Genomic DNA, 24,366 nt, shown 5'->3' with positions numbered 1-24,366 from the left:
TTTCTACTATGGTAGTTTTTCTTAACTAAACCAACTCTCTAATTGTAAACTAACTAATTAAGCTTGTAAGAAACTGTGCACTAAACAAACTAAATTTATCAACTACTTTTTTATTTTTTATTTAGTTGACAAAATAACATCGGTTCATGTATGTTTATTTTTTCGTCCAATTACTGATAAGTTCTCTATTATATTTTTTTTGTTATCAAACCAAATTTTTATAGAAAAAAGTCTATCTGCTCCGTTTAGGCAAACTACTTGAGTTTACTTATTAGGAGCCAAATCGTCTACAATAGTGAAACATCTACTCGTGATCGATATCCTTTTGCCAAAGAGTCAGTATGGACGAAGCATAAAAGAAAACACCAAATCGTGTAGTTGCGTACTAAGATGTTTGATCTCATCCAGTTCAGCTGCTAGCGATGGCCATTCAGTTTCATTGCAGATAAAATTACATACATGATATACTTATCGTTAGTAATTTTTTTTCCTCTTCTGCAAACAAATATTCAAAAATACATTGAGATCATACCCTAATGTATACAGTATATAGGTGTAAAGCGTTAGAGCAGGATCTTGAGCGGTATCATGAAAATTTCTATGCTTGGTGCAAATATGCAGAGCTAGAGGTCTCTCTTGCTGAAACCAAACGAACTAAGCTATCTTTGAGCTTGAATATCTCAGCCTGCTCTGACATGATCGAGCTTCTGTGGATGGTAAAATTTTCAGTCTAATACATCCAAGGAAGAGAGAGCCCTCAAACTTTTGAATCGATTTGAACATGACCAGTTGATATTAAGCTTCTGACGTTTGAAGGGAAGCCTGTAGAGGAAGCTTTCTTCTTTGACGTTTTGGTATCTCCTTTGTTCTCTGGAATATATTCCAAGCTCCGTTTAGCCACTGGTTGTTCACTTACAACTCCGTTGTTGGGCTGTGTGGTTCCTTGATTGGGTCTTCGACATAAGATTGATAGTTCCCAACCACATTAGAGCTAAAGATAACGCCTTGTGCATCACTAATTTTCCTAAACATGATCCCATGAGAGTCATTGTTGCCATAACATGACTCTCATGATCCCATGATAGAAATACTAATCTCACTTTCACTGCTTCAAGCTTGGTTCGAAGAGCGGAAGATGACTTAAATAGGACACAACGTTCCTTGATCAGTGTGGGTGGAAGTAAATTTTGATAAACTGACATCCCACTCCTGAAAAAAATAGAGATATCTGTCAGGATTATCTATGCAACCATAGAAATATAAAGGATGTTGGTTAGAATATTATAGTGGCGGGAGTAGGCTCAACTTTTGAGATATCATCTCTTTTAAATAACTCAATGCTCGGAATGAATCTTTAACGCTACAAAGATACTGAGCAATAGTATTGTAAGTGATTGTGGAGTTATACTCATACCTTCAGAAGCCATGTCCCACTTCGATTTTCTGGGCAATGCAAAGTCTTCCAATAATCATTGAGTATGTGAAATTGGTTGGTGGGTTTCTTTTTTGTTTTCAACACCTGCGCAAATTAATCTACATTTTCAGTATCTCCACAGTTAGCATCTGCAATAAAAAAAACTAATATCAGCTATATTCAAAGTCTTGCAATACCTGTCAATCAAAGAATTTTAAAATTTTAAGTGGCGACATTAGAGATGGAAATGACTGTATTACCGAGGAAATTGATGAATAACTTTCCAGATCCAGTTCAGTCACCAATGAGAGCAACCTTTAGGCAAATGAGTATAGCTAAGCATTGTGTTAGAAGTTCCGGAGCCATGGCTCGAGTCTTAGATCAAGAAACACATGCCATCCAACTTAAGTTCAGATTTTATGGTCCAGTTGTGGCCAGATGCAAGAAGAGAAGTGCATTGCGGATACCTTTGATTTCCATTCAACCACAGCGTTCTGTTTGAAAAAAAAAAAGAAAACAGAAATATGTAATGTTCTGAAACATTGTAGGAACAAAAGAAGTAGCTAGCAAGCAATGTATGGGTAGAAGAAACCATCTACATGTTTCTAAAAATACTCTATCGCAATATGTATCTCGTTTTTTGGCATTTAATTGAACATATTGTGTGCATTTAAAAAGTTTTCAGAATCAACATAAACGGCAATCTAAATTCATCCTTAGCAAACCCTACACAGTCTATTTCATTCTACATTCATGATTTCCAATCGCAAGAGAAAAGCCAGTAAACCCACCAAATAATCATCGAATAAGCATGTTGTGTCAGATTAAAGAGTAACAAAATTACTGTGGAGTGAGACAAAGGGCTGAGAAATCATTGTTTGTGAGCATAACAACATAAAAGAGAGCAGTTGGTCAAACTTTTGTGTTTCTTCATTGTAAGATTAGGGATTCCCTGATTTCTGATGAAAAGGTGGAATATCGGTAAAGCCTAAAGCCTCTTGCACCGGCTCCATTTAAACTCTGAACAGCAACTTGTTAAATCTCCTTACTTCTGGTAGCCTGAAAATTTAGAAGGCTGTAAGTTGTTTCTGCTTTGGGATGAGGCGAGTACCGTGGAGCACAAGCAGAGGAGATGAACCTTGCATCACAGTCCCCTCACGAGCAGAGGAGATGCCTTTTGCGATGTTTCTTGCCTCCCAGAAATAGATTTACCAAAATCACAGAGATCAATTTCGACTGGTTCTTCTGAGACGTCGCTAAAGACACAACGACGGGAGGCTTGCCGGTGGATTTCATGGCCGTAGCCATTTCTTAGTTTGAGAGAGAAAGAGAGACATGAAAGAGACGATGTAACAAACTTTCTCATTATTCAACTTGGTCAACTAAAGAATACAAAGTTTACTTATATAGTAATCTAGTTACCGGTTTAATCATAACAAACATATAAACCAGAATAAACCACTATAAACCACTTGTATATTCTAATATTCCTCCTCAAGATGGCAAATATATAGATTTAAGTGCCATCTTGCCCACAAACGAGTAAAACAGAGGAGAATACAGAGGTTTGGTAAAGATATCGGCAATCTGATTGTTACTCCGAACATGAAGCGTTTTGATATATCCAGCTTCAATTCTGTTTCGAATTTGACGACAATCTCTTTCCACATGTTTTGTTCTGAAACACAGGGTTGTTTGCGATGTGAATAGCTGCAGTTGAGTCACAGTAGAAGGGAACCGGACCAGTTTGAGGAGACTGCAACTCTTCCAACAGATGATACAACCATATGATTTCACGAGAACCAAACTCCATGGCTCTATACTCTGATTCTGCAGAAGAATGAGAGACCACGTCTTGTTTCTTGGACTTCCAAGATATAAGAGCTTCACCCAAAAACATACAATAGCCTGATGTTGAACGTCTTGTGTCTGCGCAAGATCCCCAACCAGCATCAGTATAAGCTTTGAGCGTAAGAGTAGAATCCGAAGGATAGAAGAGACCAAAACCGATAGTGCCTTTCAAGTAATGTAACACTTTTAAAGCAGCCTGAAGATGAGAAGGTTTGGGAGCTGATGTAAATTGACATAACTTGTTCACGACATAAGTAATGTCAGGACGAGTTATAGTCAAATACATCATTCTTCCAACAAGTCTGTGATAAGCAGTAGCATCTTCAAGTAGCGGTTCTGTAGAGTCTTGAACCAACTTGACACTAGGATCCATTGGAATGATAGAGGGCTTACAAGCAAGTAAACCAGCGTCTTCTAAAAGTCCCAATGTGTATTTTCGCTGACAAACAGAGAGACCTTTGCTTGTACGAGCAATCTCGAGACCAAGAAAATACTTTAAATTTCCTAAGTCTCTGATGTTAAATGCCTTCTGTAAATCAATCTTCAACTGATCAACCTCAGGAATGACATTACTCGCAATAATAATGTCATCAACATAAACCAAAACGGCTATGTAATGACCATTAATATTGCGAATAAACAGAGTATGATCATAGTGTGATTTCTTGAATCCCAAGCTAAGAAGAGTAGCACTGAGTTTCAAGAACCACTGTCGAGACGCTTGCTTAAGCCCATAGAGAGATTTGTTCAAGCGACAGACAGCATTAGGAGGCAGAGATTCCCCCTGTCTTGGTGTGTATCCAGGAGGTAAAATCATATAGATCTCCTCATGAAGATCTCCATTCAAGAAAGCGTTGGAGACATCGAGCTGAGTAAGATGCCAATTCTTAGCAGCTGCAACAGCAAGAAGAGTCTTTACTGTTATCATTTTCGCCACAGGAGAAAAGGTTTCCACAAAATCTATACCCTCTTGTTGAGTATAGCCTTTGGCAACCAAATGTGCCTTATATCGCTCAAGAGTTCCATCTGCATTGACTTTGATTTTGTATACCCATTTGCAACCAATAGCATGTTTATCAGGCAGTAAAGAGCAAATGGTCCATGTATTTGATTTCTCCAAAGCCATTAGTTCCTCATTCATGGCGTGTAGCCACTCATCAAAACGTTTAGCTTGAGTGAATGAAGTAGGCTCTGGATAGAGAGCAATCGCACATATGTAAGACTTATACTCCTCAAAGAGGTTGTTATAAGAAACATATGCAGACAGAGGATACGGAATATCAGTGGTTGCCTCACTGATATTGCAGTAGTAATTAAATGAGAAGGCAATTTTGGAATTCTCTTTGTCTTTTCTGTAGTAGCAGCAGAAGTGGATCCATGAGTTGCAGGAGATACATTATCAACAGGAGGGTCTTGTATCTTGAGAGGGATTTCAAATCCGCCTGCACTGGATTCATTTTGTTCCTCTGAAGCTGAAATATCCAAGAAAATGTCAAAATATACATTATCTTTTCCCTTAGCATAAGGAAAGATATCTTCATGGAAGATAACATTTCGAGAAATGAATATCTGATTTGTCTCCAAATCCATGACCTTGTATCCCTTGTAGCCAGCAGGGTAACCAAGGAATACGCATGATCTAGAACGAGGCTGAAACTTGGTTCTCTGTTTTGGTGAAGTAGAGCAGTATACTAGACATCCAAAAACTCGAAGACCAGAGTAGTCAACCTTCTTACTAGTCAGAATCTCCAAAGGACTTCTATCTTTGAGTAATGGAAAAGGAAGCCGACTGATGATAAAGATAGCAGTAAGCACACAATCTCCCCAGAACTCCACAGGCACTTGAGACTGAAACATGAGAGCTCTAGCAACATTTAAAATGTGCTGATGCTTTCTTTCTACAACCTAGTTTTGCTCTGGAGTTTCAGGACAAGAGTGAAACGCCACAATGCCTTTCTTTTTATATAACTCTGTGAAACATAACTCTGGAGCATTGTCAGCTCTAACAGTCTTTACCACCGTTTTGTACTGAGTCTCAATCAGTGTAAGAAAATCCGGAAATATAGTAAGAACTTCATCTTTCGTTTTGAGTAGATAGATCCAAGTCAGACGCGTGTGATCATCCACTATTGTTAGGAAATATCTATAGCCTTCGATAGTAGGGGTTGAGAAGGGTCCCCATGTATCAATGTGTAGAAGATCAAATGGTTTGTCTGTCATGTTGTTCTGTGAAACGAAAAGAAGGCGCTTTTGTTTGGCGAGAGGGCAAATATCACAGTGAAAAACACCATTATTCCTTTGTTTCAATCCAAGTACATCAATAATAGCATCAGTTTTGGATAAAGATGGATGCCCCAAGCGGCTGTGCCATACACTTGAATCTAGAACAATATTAGAAACATAAACAAAATGTTCTTGAAGAGGTCTTGGAGTAGCAATATCAGCAACGTCAAGAACATAGAGATTAGATATTTGATCACCCTTCCCAATCATGAGACCCTTGGTAAGATCCTGTATCAGACAAGAAGCAGGGTCAAAGATAATCCTGTAACCCAAATCTTTTGTGATTTGGCTCACACTGAGAAGATTAAGCCGAAAGTCTGGTATATACAAGACATTATTCAACACCATTGAATCACTCAACCGAACTCTGCCCAAGCCAGCAATGTTAACTCCAAATCCAGTAGGTAGAGTAACAGAAGTATTCTGAGAATCCGCAAATTCTTCAAACAAACTTTTGTCATGAGCAACATGGTGTGTTGCACCACTATCAACAATCCATGATTCAGCACATAGAGTATTTCTTGTCGCTCTTAGCACACCAATAAAATGTAGCGTAGAGGAAGAGAAGTTTATACCAGGCAAAGCAGTGATAGTGCCACCAGAGGTTGAAACACAATTCACTTGAGTCGGTGATGAAGTGAGCTGAGAGTTGAAGTAGGCAATCACACCTTCAATTTGATCCTTTGTGAGATTGTTGATCACGTTTGAAGAAGAATCATCAAGGGCAAGTTGAGCAACAATTGGCTTCGTATAACCAGACTTCTTGTTTTGATTTGGCTTCTCAGGTTGCTGCTTTGGCTTGTGTTTGAAATCAACTGGATAACCATGAATTTTGTAATAAGTATCAACAGTATGACCGTTATAGCCGCAATGAGAACAGATAGGGCGGTTCTGTTTCGGAGGATAACCACCAGCCTGAGCAGCATTAACCGATGAAGCAGGTGCAGTGACGTTGAAGGCAGAGGCATTATGAACAGGTACAATGTTCCTTTGATTGTGATCTTGATCGAGTAGATTATATACTTCAGATAGCTCAGGAACAATCTTTTTCATGATGATCTGACTTCGAATCACTGCATAAGATTCATTCAAACCAGAGAGAAATTTAATCACTTTGGCATGATCTGCTTTTGTTGCAGTGGCTTTGCAACAATCACAGTTGCGACAAGTAGTCACACAATTAGCTCCATCTAGCTCATCCCACAGCGTCTTCAAGGCAGTATAGTATGTTGATAGATCCATTGATCCCTGTTGAAGTGACCAAATCTGTTGTGATAGCTGATACGACCTTGGAAGATTTGTGATGTGAAAATGAGTCTGCAAGTCTTTCCATATCTCAGAAGCATCGTTAAAACGAAGGATACTCTTATATATCTGTTTCGAAACTGAGTTCAGAATCCATGACTTAACCATTGAATTGCATCTAGACCAGATCCTGAAACTAGCATGAGATTCAAGAGGCCTAGCAACAGATCCATCTATAATTGCAAGCTTATTCTTCGCATCTAAAGCTATAGTCATGGCAATACTCCGGTTATCGTAATTTGTTCCATCGAGACTCTCAGATATAATGGAAAGACCTGGATTATCACCGTTCGTGAGGTGGTATGGCGAGTGAATACTATTCGGAGAGATTTCATCCGTATCGGACTCTCCCGGAGATGAGTTTTCTGGAATAGAAGCTCGACGAGCTGAAGAAGCTACTGATTTGCCAAGGCGACGCGTAGATCTATGGATATTCACCATTGTAGTAGCTCAGAGTCGTGATCAGATGATTCTCGGTGGAATAGCCGAAGAAATGATCGATCGAGACGACGATGAAGAGAGATTGATCGAGAGACTCACCGATCAATCGAGGTCAAAATGAAAGAAGAAAAGAAGAACGGATCGGTTGAGATTTGAATCTCAACGCTCTGATACCATCTTAGTTTGAGAGAGAAAGAGAGACGATGAAAGAGACGATGTAACAAACTTTCTCATTATTCAACTTGGTCAACTAAAGAATACAAAGCTTACTTTATATAGTAATCTAGTTACCGGTTTAATCATAACAAACATATAAACCAGAATAAACCACTATAAACCACTATAAACCACTTGTATACTCTAGTACCATTGCTTCTTCAGTGGAGGTTTTGTAAAGGGTGTGGATTAAACATCAGATTAGGGCTTTATATAGAAGGAGAAAGAGGGGGAGTTGGAACGAAACAATTAAAGGAGGATTTAGAACATTACAGATTCATGAAGAGGGGATTACAATAACCGCAGTGCAGAGGAATCGATTTTGATATAGAAGAGAAAGCGAAGAGAAAATATCTCACAAAAGAAAGAAGACGATAGATGTAATGGGCTGTCGACATAAAAATTGAAATGGGCTTAACGAACGCAGCCCAGTTACTTAAAGCTCATCCGACGTGTGGCGAAATCTCTGGACTCCTATTGCTTATTTAATTAAACAGATGGACAGTTCCATAGAACTTGTTATTCTCCTTTTAGTAGTGTTATAGATAAGATCCAGCTATTTAGTTTTGTAACAGCATACATGAGATTTTTAAAGTTTTTAAATACACAAAATTTATTTGCACCCCGTTAAAGTCAAATATTCAACATATATTTTCAAGCCAAGAAAATGAAAAGGTTTAACAATCTCGACAGTGACAAAAGTAATTTATTAATTTCCGAATCAACTTCGTTGACAGAGAAGAATGCAGAAACAACACGAAATCAAGTATTTAAATACATATGATAATGATGTTTACTATAGAAAAATATTCACATATGATATTACACACCTTACAAGTGCACACAATATTGACAAACCCATTACACAAATTATAAATACATGATCGATCCACCGTAAATTATTAACATCTTTGTTAAATTCCATCATCATAATTCTGGATGTCCTTATATTTACAGTTTAACCATGATTATGATGACTTAACAAAACGTAGTTTTACTTGCAAGTATAATAATTTACGGTGAACTACAGGTAATATATATTACTACACAGTAGTTATATCTTTATGTAAATAGTATATCAAGAACACTCCTTACGTACGCTTCGTTCGTGATGTTAGTGGGAGCGAGATGGTGAAGAAGGTGTCATTTTAAGCAATCCAAGACGGTCCATCCCAAATCGCCTGAGGTCTGACGTTCAAAATCTACCGGAGGAGTCGCCAGGAAGTCTCATGTAGCAACCGGAAGTAGAAGAAGAATGATGATCGCTGAGCAAAGCTGACGAAAAGCTTCCTTCTCTTCTATACATGACCATGGCTTTGTACAAGAATGGAATCAAACCTTCCATTTTCTTTATCTTTTAAACTCTTCAAGTACTTTTCTTTTCTTTTCGATGGGATTCTCTGATGGTTTTGTCTTTGTGATCAATGCGATGGCTTTGGTGTATAATATAAGAGCGGAGAGGGTAATGATAGTGACGTGGCGTGATACCAATGGTGTCACGTATGCTTAAGCGTCACGGTAAATAATGGGTTTAAGGATATGCATTGGAGAGGTAGCTAAAACAAATATATTTTGGGCCCAAAAATGTGAAAGGAAAGTCCCAACTTACACCGAAGAAATCTTGAGCTTGAAATATAATATATAAGAAATAAACTGATTTTATAAGAAATATACTCGGGTGCGATCATACCAGCACTAATGCACCGGATCCCATCAGAACTCCGCAGCGGGAAGTCCTCGTGTTGCACCCCTTTTTTATTAAAAAAAAAAAAAAAATATACTCATTCTGCTGAAGAAGATATTCAATTTTTATTTGATAAGCCAATAAGGATTTTTAAAGTAGAATAGAAAAGTCGAAGAACAAGTAATTGTTAGCTTAAGTATATTTAAATAGCTGATTTAAAATTAATTTCGTATCAAATTACCAACCCACTAGCCTCACAATCTTGAATGAAGTCATAGTTTGCATCATGGTTGGACAAAGTGTTTGATCCCATTGACATTTTAATGCAAGTTTGTAGTCACAACTCAATTTGTGGTGATGGGATTCATGTGAGAATTGGATGGCTATAATACGACTTAGTTTTGCTGTGTAACAAAACTGGTTGGTCACTTGGAACCAATCGAGGGACAAAGAACATTAATGTGACCCGGCAAAATGATCAGAGAGAAAAAAAAAGAAATCATTTCATCAAAAGAATCATATTTGGAAACATGATGAATCTCAAAATAAATGATAACCTATGATTCTGCTGTCGCCTTTGAGTCTGTGTACCTATAGTTTTCTTCTCTCGAAGACAAAACGATACCATAATTTCAAAACCATGCATCCAAGTAAGCATCCTAGTAGGAAAAGATTTAACGATTTGTAAAGCCCGGCAAAATAATTTGATAGTTTTGCAAGGTCGTTAATTGTTATAACTTGAAGAGCATTTCCAATTCATCTCTATAATAGAGATCTCTAAAATAGAGATAGAGTTTTTGTTCCAATATGTTCCTCTATAAGAGAGGAATACTATATTTGCCTCTATAAATAGAGGCATGCTAAGTTGCTAATTCCATCTCTATTTTTTCCTCTATTTTAGAGATCTCTATTATAAAGATGAGTTGGTAATGGTTTAACAGTGTCAAATACTTGCATAACGCTAAGGAGCAAACATGATAATAACACTTTCAGATGGATATATTTTTTTTAAATGTCTTCATATTAACTTTTAAGATTTTTAATATACATGAGAAGAAATCTTTTTAAAAAATTACAGTAAACCAAACATCATCTAAACCAGTGTACACAAGAACAGATGGTAATTTGAAACCCTAACCAGAAAAGAGGAGAAACGAAACAAGAAATGTTTCTGCCAATAAAAATCGACAAACCCTTCATCATACGAGGTGCCACATTGACTGCAGATATCACTGAACTGGATCACCAAATAAAACGAGCGAGGATGGCACGATTTAAGGTACCACCCAAACTCAGTTCGCAGTCCTCAAATCAGACACACAAACTAAGTCTTTATTTTTTCACCAGTTTTTATTTCCTTTACAATGTTTTAGGCTTCCGGCCCAAAATATTTCAAGGCCGGGCCTGGTTGCATGTGGCATAGTGTGTGAGCCGTCGTCTAGTTAGCTCACTAAATCATATCCATCTAGCAAGGCATTAGTTCCACGATTCCACGAGAGATAGTTGGTTGCTGTAAGGCCATAGCATTCATCATGTTCACGTTGAGAAGAAAAGACAACTCAGAGACAATGGTGAGTGTGGAGGAGATTTACATGGCCGATCAGGGACGGATCTACTAAGAAAAGATTGGTGTCAAGTGCCACCACAAAAATTTAATGAAAAGTTTTATCTGTGCTTACATTCCATATAAATTTAGTTGTTTTCAGATGGTAATATTTTTTATTGAATTTCCAAAAACCCGGGTTCGACTCTCCTTTGACCTCTCTTTGACATTTACTTTTTATAAACAGATATTGACCCCACATAAAGTTAGTGCTGGGTTCGTCACTGTGGTCGATAATGCAGGAAGAAGAAAAAGAAGAAGTACCAAGGAGATAGAAGAGGGTGTCGGCCATATAATTCTTTTTTGGGTCTTTAGGATTACAACTCTGATACTATATTATGCAATGATGTATATCCCATAATATAAAGAGATGTACTAAATATACAGAGATTATAGTAGGGTTTAAGACTATCGATAATCAGAACATGGTCTTTAGTCTAATGTATCCTTAGAAAACTAAGTTTGATCCACGAAAAAAGGCAACAAAGCAAGTGGAGTGGCAACGCGAAACATAAGCCATCTAAAATTAACATGTGGTTGCTCTCATGTGCGTAGATTTTTGCTTGCTTTTATATGGGATCCTAAGTTACAATATATGACACCACAATGAAGATGTCTTAAAAAACAAAATGATGTACCTCATTGTGTTTGCTTTTCTTTTCGATGGTTGCACAACCAACAAAGTGGCAGATTCTTTGATTCAAAAATCATGCAAAAAAGCTTCAAAGTTTCCAGGTGGGAACATGATTCCAGATTTTGAAAAAGTTTGCCTTGCATCTCTCAAAGAGAATCCGAAGAGCCAGAAAGTGAGAAATCTCGGTGATTTGACCATAGTAGGAGCAAATAACGCCATATCAAACTTAACGAATGTAAAAAGAATGGTGGAGAAGATTATAAAAGAGAGAAAATATAAGAATAGTCTTACTAAAAGGTTGTTGGAAGAATGCCTTAAGCTTTACTCCAATAGCTATAAAGCGTTAACTTTAGGTTTGAATTACGCCAAAATGCAGAAATTTGATAAGGCTTCAGATGAGTTTATGAATGCAGAGGATGGACCGCCATTTTGCGGTTTGAAATTCAACGGCGACAATCAACAAATATCTCCTGTTAAAGAAGAGAACATTTTTCTCATTACAATGCTCCAAATTCCTGATTTTCTTGCTTGGGAAGCCAAATACGAACAAGAAGGAAGAAATAAATAGTGGAGTCTCTCGTTAGAGATAAATTTTGTTTGTGGAGAGGCTTAGCCAGACTAGCATCCAATTAAATAAAAGGGTGTAAAGTGAGTTCTACTGAACAAAATTTATGAAATATATAGTTAGTTCTAATAGCTTTGTTCTGTGTGTTAATTTCTTTTTGTTTGGATCATGTAGTCAAATGATGTTTGCGAGTTACAAGAGTATTTCCAGTCTCATTTGATTTTCCACTTTAAAATAGAGTTTATAGTAAAAATGCTCTAACAGTGTTCTACTTTCATTTGATAATAGTGTAAAAAATGGGTTTACTCTATAAATAGAATATTCCTTTTATTTTTTGTTCAACATTTTATTTTTATTCTGAAATAGGTACCATTGAAATAAAACTGGTTTTTTATTATAGAATTACTCTATTTTAAAGAAACAAATCAGAACATATTATGAGATCGATCAATTTTTGATATAAATCAACTTGAAATTATTATTTTGATTTGAAATATGTATATAAAATTTAATTTTTATTTTATGATTATTTTTAGACAAAACAATGTTATTAGGTAATTAGATTACTCCATTTTGTATATTTTAAAACTCATATAATGGATTTCCAATTTTTATTAATAACATAAGCCATTATTTTTTTCTTCTTGACATACTTTTATACATGTTTCAAAGTTTTAATTTCTTGCATTAGTTTTCTAAGAATTATTATTAATTTTATGATATTTGTTTTTGAAAATTGAACTCTTGAAATTTTTATATTGGACTAAACTAAATAAGGTAATAATAATGTTTTTAAAAATTGTTTTATATAATATACTATTTATATTTCAGTTTGTGTTTTTATTTTCACCATAAAGAATTGCAAATAAAAAGAATTGTAAATATAGTGACAGAATTGTAAATAAAATAAAATATAGAAAGAATATTGTTTAATTTATTATAAAAGTAATGGCTAAATGTTTAAATAAAAAGAAGTATTAAATAAGTTATTCATGTTTCTAAGCAATTCTCTTTTGTTATTAATTTATTGAAAATAAAATGGCTAAATGTGTAAATAAAAGAAAGTACACATCTCTACTATCTATGTTGCCAAATATATCTCATTTTTTTCTATTATCCTTGTTTCCAAACATCTCCAATGTGTACTTCAACTTTAATAATATATACTAGATCTTGACCCGTCCAACCGGACAGGTATTTATTTTATGTTTTTATTTTTTTATTTATAAATGATATATTTGTAATATTTAAACATAAATTTAGATTAAAAATTAACATTTGTAGTTATAATAAAAACTAAAAGTTTAAAAAATATTTTGATATAAATTTTAAATTTTTAACTAAAATAATATAGAGATGAGTCATAATTTTTTCCAATTCTAAAATCTCAACATTATTAATAAATAATTAAAATAATTTATAAATAAATAAAATATATAAACATATTTGAAATTAAAATAAATTTGTTAAAAAAAATCTTACGCCATTGTTGTTTATTTCTATAGTTTGACCCGTGGCCATATAAATATTTGCTTTCACTTCAATTTTTTTCTTTGTTCTAATGATAATATCTATATATATATATGTGTGTGTAAATTAATATATTACATAATTGTTAGTATAACATTTTAAAACAAAAATTTTATTTATTACTTTAAATAATTATATTATGTGATTTTAATTGTATATTATATCACAGTGTATCATATAAAAATCTAATATTTATAACTAATTGGACTTATATTATAAAAATGTTATACTAACAGTTTATAAATAAAATATTTTATATTTTATTTATATGATATATAACTTGATTTTGATGTGTGATTTTTATTTTAATATTTTTATTAATAAATATTGAAAAATATTTAATGTTAACAAAAATCTATAAGGAAATTTATTTTGGTTAAGATTCATTCTATTAAAGAAATCTATTATTTAAATTAGGAAAAGACATTAAATACTTAAATCTATCATTTAAATAAGGAAAAGACAAAATTCTCTACTATCTTTGTTACCAAACAAAATTTAATTTTTTAAAGACTCTTATCCCTATTACCAAACAAAAGCTTAAAGTACTTCTACTTTAATAAGATAGATATATAGAGTGTCTCTCATAAACTATGTGTTTCTCTGGCTTTATTTTATTCCCTCTCCAATCAGTACCGGTCCTGAAATATACCGGGTCCAATACGAAACCAAAAATATAGACCCTAAATAATAAATTAAAATTTTAAATTATTAAAACCGTAATTTACAATTTAGAATTACAGTATCCTTAAACTTATAAAAGTATCAATTCTGAAAATTATCTTTCTATTTTATTTTATATTAGAGAATAAAAAAATATATTCAAACATTTATCATGTTATATGTTCAAAACACGTTTTAGAACTTATTTTAACTTTCATATACTAACAACAAAACAGAAAATATAAACCTAAAAAACTATACAAATTGTAGGCTCCATGCAAATGTTTCTTAGGTATTTGCTCAAGCCCGGGTCTGTCTCCAATCAACATATTTATTTGGTTTGTTGTTAAAATAAATGATTTTAGAACTCTACTACACAATACTTTTACATTGATATTTTGTTTAAACAATGTGACATATTTCTATATTAGTTAACTATTTACATTATAATTTAAATTTGTATACAAATCAACATATTTGTGTAGTTTGTTGTTAAAAGAAATAATTTTGAATCCAAATGTACAATACTTTTATATTGATTTTTTTTCAGTTTCATATAATTTTTTAAAATATATTTATTTCAACTGAACCAACTAATATTTTGTTAATTTGGCCCCTGAAATATATTTTATACATCGATATTTTATTTTTCATAAGTAGTGTTTTATATTTTAGATATATTATAATATAACCAACGATATTCAAAAGACCTAAATCGAATCAGGTTATATGGCTATTTTTGTTAAAAATATCCGAACCCGTTTTAGATACCCGAAAGGAACAACATGTACCTAAATGGATAAATAATGTTCATGTCAAACTGATTTTATAAACTAATAAAAAAACTTTTCTATGTGTTTGGCTAAATTAAGTGAAATAGAAAGAGTTTTTTCATCAAGTAAAATAATTATATGGAGTAAAAAATTAAGTGCCAATAAATGTATCACATTTTAATTATTTTAGTTATTTTGATTTAAGTATTTATTTTATTCACAAAAACATATTTTTGAAATATGTTTTTGGGTACGTAATTTTCCACCGATTGAAACTAAAATAAAAATATTTTATTAAAATAAATTAAACCAAACATTTAATCATATGTAAAACCTAATTATTTAACATTTTTTATTTTATAATTGACACAAAGCTAATATTGATTAACTAATAAATAAAATATACACTATTATTATGGTAATATAAATAATAATGTAAATCTTTATTAAGATAATATAATTAATTAAATTGTTAAAATAAGTGAAATATAGAAACACAATTAATAGATACTACTATTCATATATCCAAACAAATTTCATTAAGACTACTATTCAAGTTTCCAAATACTCCAATTTTTTTGAATCTTCTTATTTAAGTCTCCAAACATTCCAATTTTGTACTTGAGTTTTAATAAGATAGACATATAGGTGTTGGTTCATTTTATCAAACCTATTGAGGAAGTCAAAGATTTATTTATACAAATTTTAAAGAAAATTTATCACTTTTGTGACTCAACCAAGTAAGTATATTAGCCTTATACACGCATAATAATGAATAAATAAATCAATTTCTCAACACTCTCTACTTCCTTTTATTTTTTATTTGTCTCTCCTCTCGTACATGATTAAGTTCCGCTACTCAATCACGATCCTAATTCAGAGATTTAGGCCTCACTTCAATACCATCAATCACAATGCCACCTTTAAGTTGATATCCTTTCACCTCTGTGAGACTCATATTGACCTCATCATCCTCTCCTTCTCGTGTCTCAAACTCTCCTAGCTCTATCTCCATCCATCCATCGTTTCTTCCTTTGGGCTCCCTCCTTTTCTCGTCCCCACCAACCATCCCAACAGTCATCGCCATACGCTCTTCACGGTTTCCATAAAGCAGCCGTTTCATTTGTTGTTTCTTCTCATCCAAGCAACATAGATAAGCTATATTTTTAACAGTTCGACCATTACCAGACTTCATAGAAATCTCTGCTGGAACTAGGTCTAGTCCATAAGCGTGTTTAGACACTTTCACTATGAGATATGCTCCATATCTTGTGTTTGGTGATAAAACTCCGGTTTGGATTCTACCATTGACTTCTAAACGATCTGTTGCTATAAGTTCAGCAGATTCTAAAAATCTGTAATTGGTTAAATAAATCATGTTTTAGATACAATAAATTTTGAAATTTGCACAAACATAAATACTTATTTGAAGTTTGAAAAATTGACCTAGAATCTGCAACCTTGCTCCAGGACCAGTAGGATGCTTGGTCGTTCGATTGTATGGAAATATCTCTTGCAGATAAAATATAAGAAATTTTTCCAGACAATTTATTGATCGTGAAGAGCTGAAAGTGCATCCAAAAAATCATTAGTTTCCATTTAATTACATACAACTTTATTTTATTTTGTAAATACAAAGTATTTCATTAAGATCCAACCTTTCGAGCATTATCGATGAGAAGAGAGTCACATAAACATCTGTAAATCTCCTTTTTGGATGAAAAACTCCGATGATGATCAGTAGATCGAGAGATGAGACTTTTGTAGTCTGAGGGCAAAAACTTTTTCCATACAAAATCAGAGTCTCCGGCTAACCGGAAAACCAAAGATACTGCCAAGGATGAGAATATGTCTGCAGGAGATGTAAAGGAAATGATGTTGGCTACGCATGCTTCTGGTAACATATTTTTCTTATTTGCAGAAAAATTATAAACCTTAAAAGAAGATGTTTGAAAGAGTACTATGTTTGTGATTGTGGGATTTGCTTTGAGCTATGTAACTGTGTGGTAATGTGGTATACTTGGAAGTAGAGGTGGTGAAGTATATATAGTGATGCTTATCGTCATCCGCAGACGGTTTTGGACCAATGGTCAATTTCATAGGGTTTTTGATATATTATTGAATGATTTCTTATTGAATTACATATTGTTTCTTTGCAAGGTTAATACTTAAAGCGTGAGCCCCACCGGCAACAAAGGTAAGTGAAACTTAACACGTTTGGTTGTTGGCCAAAGATAAAGATTCATCTTCCAAAAGAGAAAGTTTACGCGGAAAAGAAAATTAAACTAGTGAACGTTTTTTTTTTGTTTGAAACTTTACACTAGTGTACGTTACTAGCTTTGTTATACTATTTTCTTTATTTGTAAATTAAATATTTAGAGACTTATGGGTTATATGAGACCAGTCTTGCCCCGGGTCTTGCCCAAATAAACGTTAATAGCACTTCTTTTTTTCGAGCAAGAGACTTTATTTAAAGGTTATTTAAATGAGACCAGTCTTGGTTCCTGTAATAATTTTTAGTACTAACAAAAATAGCAGTACTTCCTTGTTTTTTAGGTAAACTGTTAAAGTACTATATACTATGTATTTTCTTACACCATGTGCAGTGATAAATTTTTAAATTATATTTAAAAATACAATTTATTATTATTATATAGTTTATTCTTTTACCAATAATTAATATAAATATCATTTAATTAAACATAAAATTAAGAGAGAATATTTTTTGTTTATTTTAAATTATATTTAAGAATATATATGTATATATTTAAAATTAGAATATTAGATAAGAAAATTATATAATTTTTTTGGTTAAATATATTATATCAACTTATACAAAATTACTAAAAATCATATAAAAATTGTATAGTTATCAAAAACTAGCTCATCTGATCCTGCAGAGCCTTGCGGCCAAATCGCACTTTCCTCTGGTTCTATGTTTTTGGTTTTCAAGTGATGATGATTTCAGCTAGCGTGGTGGCGGTCTCTTGCAGTTAGCTCTAGAGATTTATTTCGATTCCAATAAATTATTTTGTGTCTGGTTATTTGTTTTTAGAAACATGTACCAACTCTGGTTTATTAGGGTTTTTCAGCGTTTTGAAACCGACAAGGATCTGAGGTTGAACCGGTAACCCGGTGATCCAAGATAAATCTAGTTTGGGTTTTGTGAAAAAAAAATATTTAAAAACCCAATAAAACTCATTTAAACCCGGAACCCGACTACCAGTTAAACCAATGGTTGAACCAATAAATAACTTTTACTTATTATTTTTATAGGTTTTACTTGAAGAAAATAAAGTGAATGATGGTAGAGAGAACTAAAATTAGTTGATTTAATTTGGGGTTAGATTATTTTATTATTAATAATTTATTAATGATATTTTACTTTTAGTTTATTTTAGATTTGAATTTTGAATTTTATTATACATACTAGACATTTAAATATTCATGAACTTTTAGTCTTGATATTTTTTTGTTAAATGTCATAACTCTTAACTTGATACAAAAACAATTTACTCTCTCATGTGTTTCATATCCTTTCGACTTCGTTTTGGTGCTTAGAAAGTTCTCAGTCTCTAGTAGTTTGTAGCTGTGTGTGTCTTATTGTGGCTCTTTGAGGGGTTTTCTTGTGGAGTTTCAGGTTGAGATTTCCTAGTGGAGACAATTTGAGAGAGTTTAAAGGACTCTGAGAGTTTATGAGAAAATATTAAATACTTAAATACTTAATTTTTAACCTTTGGCATTGGGATACACATTTAGGTTTGGTTCATATAGTTTTTGTTTAGAATTCAACTTCTTTCTTTTTTTTTAGGTAAAACTTCTTCTTCTTATTCTTTTGCTAAAATGAATTTAGCATGGTTTTTTGTATGTTAATCCCCATTTTAGTTTTATATATGTTAAAGTCGAGTTGCACAAAAAGAATTTGCAACCGAAGTTTTAGAGTTTATTACCAGAAAGTTATAAAATTATACTTTAGAAAAAAGTTAAACAATTATACTTTCATAACAAAGAATATATTATCTTGAAGTTAGATGTTCCTTTTGATAATGAGGGGATTTAAAAAAAATTCTAAACCCAAAAATTAATTTCACGAAGTTTTGCATTTGGATATGCAATTAATCCATCTAAATAACATTATTAGATGATCAAAGAAAATCGAACCCAGAAAAAAAACTGGAAAATTATCAAAAATACCACATTCATAGTATCACTTTTTATGTTTACATTAACCACTTTTACACTTAATATTAATGAAATGTAAAAGACATTATAACCCTATGATTAACTTTGACCAAAAAATAATTCTAAAGTTAACTAATTTAAACTTAAAACCAAAACAATAAACCCTAAATTATCAACTCTAAACCTGAAACCTTAAAACATCAACTCTAAACCCTAAACTTTTAACTCTAAACCCTAAATCCTAAACTGTCAACTCTAAACCCTAATAAATCATAAACCATAAATCCTATATTTTTCGAAATTAAAACCCTAAACTCTAGGGTTTTAATGTTTAGAATTGAGAGGTGAGATAGGGTTTAGGATTTAGATTTGAAGGTTTAGGGTTTAGCGTTGATATTTTAGGGTTTAGGGTTTAAAGTTGAAGATATAGGGTTTTAAGTTTAGATTTGAAGGTTTAGGGTTTAAGGTTTAGGGTTGATTTTTTAGAGTTTATGATTTAGAGTTAATGTTTTAGGGTTTAGGGTATAAGGGTTTATAGTTTTTTTTTTTTTTAAGGGTTTATAGTTGATCTTTTTATTTTTTAAATATTTAAAGAATATTTGAAATGCCCACTTAATAATGGTAAATTTGAATATAATATCAATAAAGTGGTAAAATTAAAAATTATCCGGAAAAAGTTCCAGTTGGAACTTCTTTGCCACTAGACTAAAGATGACTTTAGCTATAAAGAAGTGGCAAAGATATTTATTTAATAAAAATAATTACAAAAATATACATTAATAATGCAGCATGTAACTATTTTTCTTAAAATGTATATTAACGTTTTACATTAATAAGTATTTAGCATTTTAATAACTGATCTGAACATTTCTGCGTAATTTATTTTCTGTTAGCCGGCAAGCACAACATGTTCCACAATTACTTTAAAGACGTAAAGTTATAGATCGTATCCTGCTGCCCTATCCTCTATATATTAAAGGAAATGCATTGTCATTTAATACGTTCACATTACGTTTGCCACGTGACAGCTTCACAGCAATTTGAGAACAAATACGTTTACGTGTCACATGCAGAGGGCTCTCGTCCAAACTCTTCATAAATACGTTAACACTATATACTATTTTACGTTTGTTTCAATATAAAACTCACATGCATGGTTCTACGGGTTATACAAAGTTCTACATAGAAAGATAATTTACAAAAAATCATTATTGTCTATGCTTATTTTATTTTTACTTAATTTATTTTAATAGAATAATATCTTGCATTGTGTTATTTTGAAAAAAAATGTCTTTTAGTGTTACGGTATCTCCTATATATTATTTGGAAATCATTTAAAAAATATGAACCTTTGTTTTGTAAAAATTAAAAAAAAAAAACCTCATCCTATATGGCACTTGTGTATGACTTCCAAATCCTATTTCAAAGAATTCTAAAGCACCTTATATAAAATATAGTCTAAAAATTATACTCTCTAGCATTACATTGGTCGCATATATCTTTCCTTCAATAAAACCTACGAAATTACCTAATGTGATTAAAATATATATACAACAATTAATAATCTTAAATAATAAAGATTTGATAATAATGTTTATACTTTCTATCATTTTTGTTTAATTATTTATTATTAAAATAAATTACACAATTACATTAGTGATATAATAAAAAATAGATTTTTTGTATATGTTGTACTTTGAATTTTTCAAAACGAGTATAAATTACTAAAACTGTTAAAAATCTTATATAAACCTTTGTGATCAAGGTTTAAATTTTTTTATATTAGGATACAATGATTATAAGACCGTGTGAATAAATAAATTCATTTTAATAAGTTTAGATATATATATATATATATATATATATCATATCGTTTAAATTAAACTATACATCGTATGAAAATACATACTAATATTTTGATATTTGCATTGGACATATATTAAAAAGTTAATATTTTAATTTTGAAATCTTCATTGTTTTTTAAACGATTATAAATCATTGAAACTACTAAACATCCACATTAAAAAAAATTGTTGGTGTAAAATTTTGTTTCACAAATATGCAAATAATCATAAATCATACGAGTAGAAACCTCATATGATAAAATCAATATTAAAAATAGTATCTATGTTAATATCATTTAAATTTAATTACATATTATATACAACAAATAAGAGTGGTTGTTTCGATTTATTTACCCTAAAATGATTGCAAAAAACAAGAGTGATCGTTTGATTTATATGCGCACACCAATTTATTACATATAATAATTGATTTCTTAGTTATTTAATATATATAATTATTATTTTATAATTTCATAATTTGCAGAAAAACAAAAAATAAGTAGTAAATATAAAATATTGCACAATATGATGCATGCAATTGATATATGTAGTATATAATTTTCATAAGTTTCAGTAAAAAGAATGTTTGTATTAATTAGAAAGATTGGTGAATAAGCGAAGAAGGTATAAAATAACTAAAATTTAAAATCATGCAATTAATTTATCAATATCTGAATTATTCGAAGATTCCATTAAAAATGTATACTAATATTAATGAAGAAAATAATGTCTTAGTGTCAAATGATGATTTGTTTATGTTCTTATAAATTATATTTTGTAAGTAAAACAATATTCGAAAAATCAATTCGATTGAATTAAACAAACACAAACAAAACCAAAATAAAACGAACCAAACACAAACTAAACTAAATTGAAATTGAATCGAACACAATCCAAATCGAAATAAAACCGAATACAAATCAAACCAAACTAATTTGAATTGACTTTGGTTAAGGGTCTCTTAGACTTTAATAAACCAAATCGAACCTAAACCCGTAGTTTTTTTTAACAAAATCTAAACATATAGTTAAACCGACATGTTTATCTCTAATAAAACTGAGATATTGCTGATTTAACATCATTTGTCAATATTATATATTTTAAATAGTTATAGGCGAAGGTCTTATCCTAGTTCGACGAATTATTTTGGGTTTATTAGTTACTTTACTTCCTTAAAAGGACGTTTAATTTCAACCAGGGTTCAGTGTTGACTGGTTACATATTTATATAAAATCAGGCCATTTGCTTGTGAAAATTCCCGCACCCTAGTTGACAGTTTTTTGTTGAATTTCTTATTATTATTCATAATAAAGTGAACAAACGTTGACATATACTATAGTATAAGATCAGGTTTCCGTTTAAAAGGGTTGCTGGGTAATGGGTATAGACAAAAAAGGTGATGTATAACCTTGACCATTTATTTGACTTTATCCTATGGAAATGTTTTTTTTTTGGCCGAACCTATGGAAATGTTTTTCCTTTGAAAAATTGTGCATAAAAACTACAAACCTACGAAAATAAAAAAACTCAGGAGTCATTATAATTGTACACATATACTATAAACTTTTATTAGTCTTATAATTCATGCACATGACCATCCATAATGTTGTGTACCGCCGCAATTTAGGTTAAAAGAAAAATAGAGAACAAAATGTATTGAGGCAAATACTCATTTAAGATTTTTTTATTATTAATGTGATAATAACTTACTAATTTTTTGACCCATATTTATGGAGTTTCAAAAACCCGATTTCTTTTTTACAATAAGAATAGTAACTTATCTAGAAAAAATAGTTTTCCTCAATCGAAAAGGTGTACCGTATCCACGAGTGCTGGACTTTTATTGGTGCAAAGAGATTTAAGACATGCAGATGCAACACATAACCACCATGTTCTCTAATTATATACGTTAATTTGATTCGTTTTTTCGTTTCAATTCGATCGAAAAAATCTGAATATCTGTAATTTTAAGAATCAAAACAAATACTAAATTAACATTTGTTAAGGACGGAAGCTACCTAATGGCTAAGAGACAATAGGGCTAGTGTCATTAGTTTGGTTGGGTCAACATTTGGGTGTTGTTTGTTGAACACGAAAATCGAGTCCTTTCACATTCAACTATCCTGTTTAATCTTTATTTATTGACTCGAATTATTATCATCGTCTACAAGAACACATGCAATGTACTTGACTTTATTTTCATATTACTAGTTGACCTCCCTAATTACCGAAACTCGTCAACCATACAAAGTGGACACACTGAATAAGTGGATATCTAATTCTTAATTCTGGATCTAGTGGTAAGAAACCTAACAAAGTAAAAACAATTATGTGACGTATATATTTTTTCATAGTTTCTACCAGTTCTCAACTTTTTTTTGAATTTGTTCTTAGCTTAGTTATTTTTTTGTATGTTTGAGTTTCTGTTGAACACGAATTTTTTTTTGACTTAATGTTGAACACGAATTAAAAGAATATTACAATCACTTATATATAAAAGGTAAGTTTCTTTTCTTTTTACATAAAAAAGGTAAGTTTCAAAATGTTAGTCATTAAGAATATCTTTTTAGCAAAAAAAAAATGTAAATTTCAAAAGATAAAAATTGTCAAATATGACTCACAACTTGATTTTAAATGCAAACTAGATTTTGACCCGTTTGACCGAGTGGATGTCAATTTTCATTTTTATTTTTATTTTACTAAATGTTATACATGATTTACAATTAATATAATGACTAAATGTATGACCCGTATATCCACACAAATATTTTTTATAGATTAAAATTTTATGATAATTGTTGGACCCAATTTTGGGCAATCGGGCTAATGGGCCTGTTTTGGGAAAGCAGACCGCAAGGGTGAAGCCCGCAAGAGTAGCTCGATGCAAAGCCGAAGTCGATGGAGAAGTCGGAGATCACGGAATCGGTTACAAGGACGAGGTCAAGATAATAAAAGGGGAGAGAGATCAACACTCAAGGCAGTAAACGATGAAGTCGATAAATTGTTGAAAATCGGATCGATTCGCGAAGTCCAATTCCCGGACTGGCTCGCCAACCCGGTCGTCGTCAAGAAAAATAACAGGCAGTGGAGAGTCTGCATCGACTTCACAGACCTAAACAAAGCCTGTCCCAAAAACATTTTTCCGTTACCTCATATAGATTGACTGGTCGAAGCCACGGCTGGTCACTAGCTACTCTCTTTCATGGACGCCTTCTCCGAATACAACCAGATCCTCATGAACCCCGAGGATCAGGAGAAAACGAGCTTCATTACCGAGTGAGGAACGTATTGTTATAAAGTAATGCCCTTCGGATTGAAGAACGCCGGAGCTATCTACCAAAGGCTGGTAAACAAGATGTTCTCCAATCAATCAGGTAA

The 24,366-nt window shown here is 32.0% G+C and overlaps 2 protein-coding genes and 1 long non-coding RNA gene across 3 annotated transcripts; 1 reads left to right on the top strand and 2 right to left on the bottom strand.

Annotated features, from left to right (window-relative positions):
- Positions 1–403: 403 nt before the first annotated feature.
- On the bottom strand, positions 404–2,801 carry LOC108809487 (uncharacterized). The gene is made up of 3 exons (XR_001942846.2): positions 1,675–2,801; positions 1,415–1,563; positions 404–1,209 (listed from the first exon to the last, which is right to left on the bottom strand). It is a non-coding gene; the product is annotated as an uncharacterized LOC108809487 (long non-coding RNA).
- An 8,544-nt stretch (positions 2,802–11,345) lies between these two features.
- LOC130496313 (uncharacterized) lies at positions 11,346–12,208 on the top strand. Its single transcript, XM_056988292.1, has one exon. The coding sequence runs from the start codon at positions 11,427–11,429 to the stop codon at positions 11,997–11,999; it is 573 nt and encodes a 190-aa protein (XP_056844272.1). The 5' UTR covers positions 11,346–11,426; the 3' UTR covers positions 12,000–12,208.
- A 3,407-nt stretch (positions 12,209–15,615) lies between these two features.
- LOC108809620 (F-box protein VBF) lies at positions 15,616–17,066 on the bottom strand. Its single transcript, XM_018581762.2, has 3 exons — positions 16,621–17,066; positions 16,409–16,527; positions 15,616–16,317 (listed from the first exon to the last, which is right to left on the bottom strand). The coding sequence occupies exons 1-3, from the start codon at positions 16,864–16,866 to the stop codon at positions 15,834–15,836; spliced, it is 849 nt and encodes a 282-aa protein (XP_018437264.1). The 5' UTR covers positions 16,867–17,066; the 3' UTR covers positions 15,616–15,833.
- Between the last annotated feature and the right edge of the window lie 7,300 nt (positions 17,067–24,366).

The sequence above is a fragment of the Raphanus sativus genome, chromosome 6 (assembly GCF_000801105.2).
Source record: "Raphanus sativus cultivar WK10039 chromosome 6, ASM80110v3, whole genome shotgun sequence".
In the NCBI taxonomy this organism is placed as follows: Eukaryota; Viridiplantae; Streptophyta; class Magnoliopsida; order Brassicales; family Brassicaceae; genus Raphanus; species Raphanus sativus.
Note: the sequence above shows the minus strand (reverse complement) of the source record. Positions and strands in the feature narration are given on the sequence as shown.